At 35.3% G+C, this 3,477-nt stretch overlaps 1 protein-coding gene across 1 annotated transcript; it reads left to right on the top strand.

The window, feature by feature from the left end:
* Nucleotides 1–1,289: 1,289 nt before the first annotated feature.
* LOC131063916 (indole-3-acetic acid-induced protein ARG7-like) lies at nucleotides 1,290–1,685 on the top strand. Its single transcript, XM_057997887.2, has one exon. It carries the CDS (start codon nucleotides 1,290–1,292, stop codon nucleotides 1,683–1,685), a length of 396 nt encoding a protein of 131 aa, XP_057853870.2.
* The last annotated feature ends 1,792 nt before the right edge of the window (nucleotides 1,686–3,477 follow it).

The following is a 3,477-nucleotide window of genomic DNA, read 5'->3' as shown; positions in this document are numbered from 1 at the left end:
TAATATTATAGAGTTTAATACATATATTTTAATTTAGTTTTTTTAAACATTTTAAAATATTTTAATTAAAAATAAATGATGGGATGGGCCTTAGACTCAATTGTTTGACTGTGAGGTCTTCCCTTTCAACATAGATGCCATTTTACCACCAACCACTTGGTTTCTAATTGTTCACTCTCTTAATGTAATGATGTGGCTACATGGTGGAGGAATGTTTGGAAAGGTCGGTTGAGTATAAACACTTTCTTTCAAGATGATGATTCTTCTGAAAATGTTGATCTTCCCATCCAATTTTCTCTATGGCAAGTCGTGTTTGCAAGGTGGTTTCTCCTGCAATTGGTGCAACTCTAGAGAGTCCTCTATCTCCTATTATTGAGCTCCACCCTTTATCTAATTTAAATACGTAGTGCCACATTTCCTTTGCTCCTATTATGCCCTTATCTTTTGCACAACATCCACTTTGTCTTGAGATAAGTTATCAATGATTTGCATCATTCACTAGATGCTTCTCTACTTCTATTGTGCCCATGGATGGGCTCTCTGAATGGGAATCCTTGACTCTAGCTTTCTTCCCCCACTTAGATTGAAATGACAATCATTTCAAGGTATAAGAATGGTTTTTAATTTCCAAATCTATCTCTCAATAGTACACCATAATGATGAATGTAAGCTTGAATAGAATTGGACGTGACATTGTTTAAGTTGGATCCTTAAACTCTTCTATATTTAACAACTTAATTGTATTTTTATTGATTTTCAATTGACAAATTCAATACAACCCTATTATCTTTCCATTTGAATATACTGTAATGTACAAGATTTATGATCTCTAAAACCATTTTATCTCATTAAAACTAATATAACTATATTTACAATGTCATTAAACAACTCAATCAATCATTACTAATATAACTACATAATCAATTACCCAATTCCAAACTACTACTTTTTAATAACGAACCCGCCCACGGGAAAGTGACAATACTTTTTAACAATGAACTCGCCCACAGGAAAATGACAATGGAATACTTTCTCTAGTGCCATTTCCTTTCAATTCCAATTTCCTGCACTGTCTTTATCGGCGGTTTCCGAAGACCTTTCAGAAGCCCATGACAGGCGGATTCCAGATGCCCAGGACAGGTGGATTCCAGCTGCTTTACTCATGCTCCGACCTTTCTTCTCACACTTATATATAAACCCCACGATGCCCCTCGGCCCATCAGATGTGCTCAGACATTCACAGCACTGCCTCAATATTTATACTGAAATTTGCAGGCTAAGTTGTTAGAATGAAGAACAACCAATCCACCCAGCCGCTGCTTCGATCAAAACGGCAAAAACCTAAGTTGGCTGCTTTCTTTGTCCGGCTACGTGACTGTTTATTGTCGTGCGTGGGTTTCTCCCAGAGCTTAGTTCCCAAAGACGTACCACCTGGTCACGTGGCAGTTTATGCTGGTTCAAACCATGAGCGGTTTGTGATCCGAATTAGCCATTTAAATCATTCTCTGTTCCGCGCTTTGCTGGAAGAGGCCAAGGATGAATATGGGTTTGACACCAACAGGCCACTCACCCTTCCCTGTGATGGAGATACTCTTCAGTATATAATCATTCTTCTTCGCAACCAGAAAGATCTGTTGTTCCCAGATTTCAACTTGGACCAACAACATATTACAGATCGCTTATAGCAGTCAAGTAGGGTGTAGGATTTCCTCATATTTGCCCACTTCAGTATTTCATTGGCACAATTTCGTCGTGTTTGTGGGTTCTTGTATAGAGATGTTCTGCAAATCAATCCTTGTGAGGAATTAACGTTGTAAACATTTGAAAAAGGTTTCAAAGAAGATAAAAAAATTCTAAGTCTTTGGCGAATTGCAGTTGGATTAGAGTGTTGGACATAGGTCATATCTGGATCGACGATAGGTTGGTCGAAGAAGGGTCAGTAGTTCTTTGGTAGCAATTGGTAAATTTGAGTCTTAGCTGGTTTGTATGAATAGTAACTGGTCTGTATGAGTTGTAGTTCAAAATTAGAAACAATTTTAAAGTCTTTGGTGATCTCAGTTTAATTAGAATGTTGAAAATAAATCATACCTAGATTCAAAATAGGTTGATCAAGGAAAGGTCAACAATTCAGTTGATCGAGTACTTCGACAGCAATTAAAGGTCTTAGATTCAACTTGACAGGCAGCCGAAGGCATGTCAGAGCATGGTTATAGCCTGCACAGGAGCGTATGGCCTGACATGATTGTATTTCCAATTTGATTGGAGCAAAGAAGCTGCATAAAGTATAATGGGCATGTGGATAGGGATTTATACGTCAGTTTTATGAAAGCCTTTATCAGTTTTATTGAAAATATATTAAATGTTTGGTTTCAGATGTATATTCGTATGTATTGAGTAAGAATTTTTTTTCTTTTAATAAGATATGTTGTTATTATAAATTAATAGAAGGAAATGAATCATTTTATAAATCTTTTATAAAATTATTTGAATTTTTTTCAGCTATCATAACTAATATATCAATACATCTTTGTATTTTCTAAATGTTGTTAATTTTAGATTAGTATGGAATGTATATTTTGACTTTGAATAATTTGTATCATATTATTAATTAGCTTACATATATTTGATTTTTATCAAATATATATATAATACGCTGAGAGATATCCTTCTAGAGGTGCCTATTAGAGTTCGGGGTACATGCTAAAAATAGGCACCTCGAGAAGGATATCTCTTGGCATATTATATATATATTTGATTAAAATAAAATATATGTAAGCTAGTAGCAGTTGCGGCGCAACATGGAAAAAAAATAAAAAAACTCAAAATAGAACTATATAATATTATATTATTAACCCTAACCCTAACCCTAACCCTAACCATGATGTGAACCCTAATCATAATCCTAACCCTAAACCTAACACTAACCAGAACCCTAACCCTAACCATGATGTCAACCCTAACCCTAACCATGATGTAAACCCTAACCCTAGCCATAATCCTAACCATAACAATAAACCTAAACCTAAGTCTAACCATAACACTAACCCTAACCTCAATCATGATGTAAACCATAATCAAAACCTATCGTAAACCTAACCCTAATGATAATCCTAATTCTAACCATAATTAAACTCTAGGACTAACTGTAACTGAATCGTTATAATAACGTAACTGAATCGTTGTAATAATGTAGCCATAATCTAAGCTTTATGGTTTGGATTATGGTTAGGGTTATGATTTGCATTAGGTTTACAATTGAGAAAGACATATCGTGTTAGTTATAATCATCGTTTCGCGGGTTAACAGGTTGGGCTTAATTTGCGAAGTAGCAAAAGGACGAAAGTCACAATCAACTATGTATGTTCATGCGAAACTACAGAAGCACTTAAAAATGTCTGTTAGTCATAATCATCATCCAGTGGGTGAATAGATGGTTTGACCCGTGAAGTCGTGAAATTGTGAAAGCGCATAACAACC

The sequence above is a fragment of the Cryptomeria japonica genome, chromosome 11, assembly GCF_030272615.1.
Source record: "Cryptomeria japonica chromosome 11, Sugi_1.0, whole genome shotgun sequence".
In the NCBI taxonomy this organism is placed as follows: domain Eukaryota; kingdom Viridiplantae; phylum Streptophyta; class Pinopsida; order Cupressales; family Cupressaceae; genus Cryptomeria; species Cryptomeria japonica.
This window is presented reverse-complemented; position numbering and strand designations above follow the sequence as displayed.

What these genes read in the sequence shown, in the direction of transcription:
- LOC131063916 (XM_057997887.2), top strand. Translation starts at nt 1,290, where the DNA reads ATGAAGAACAACCAATCCACCCAGCCGCTGCTTCGATCAAAACGGCAA.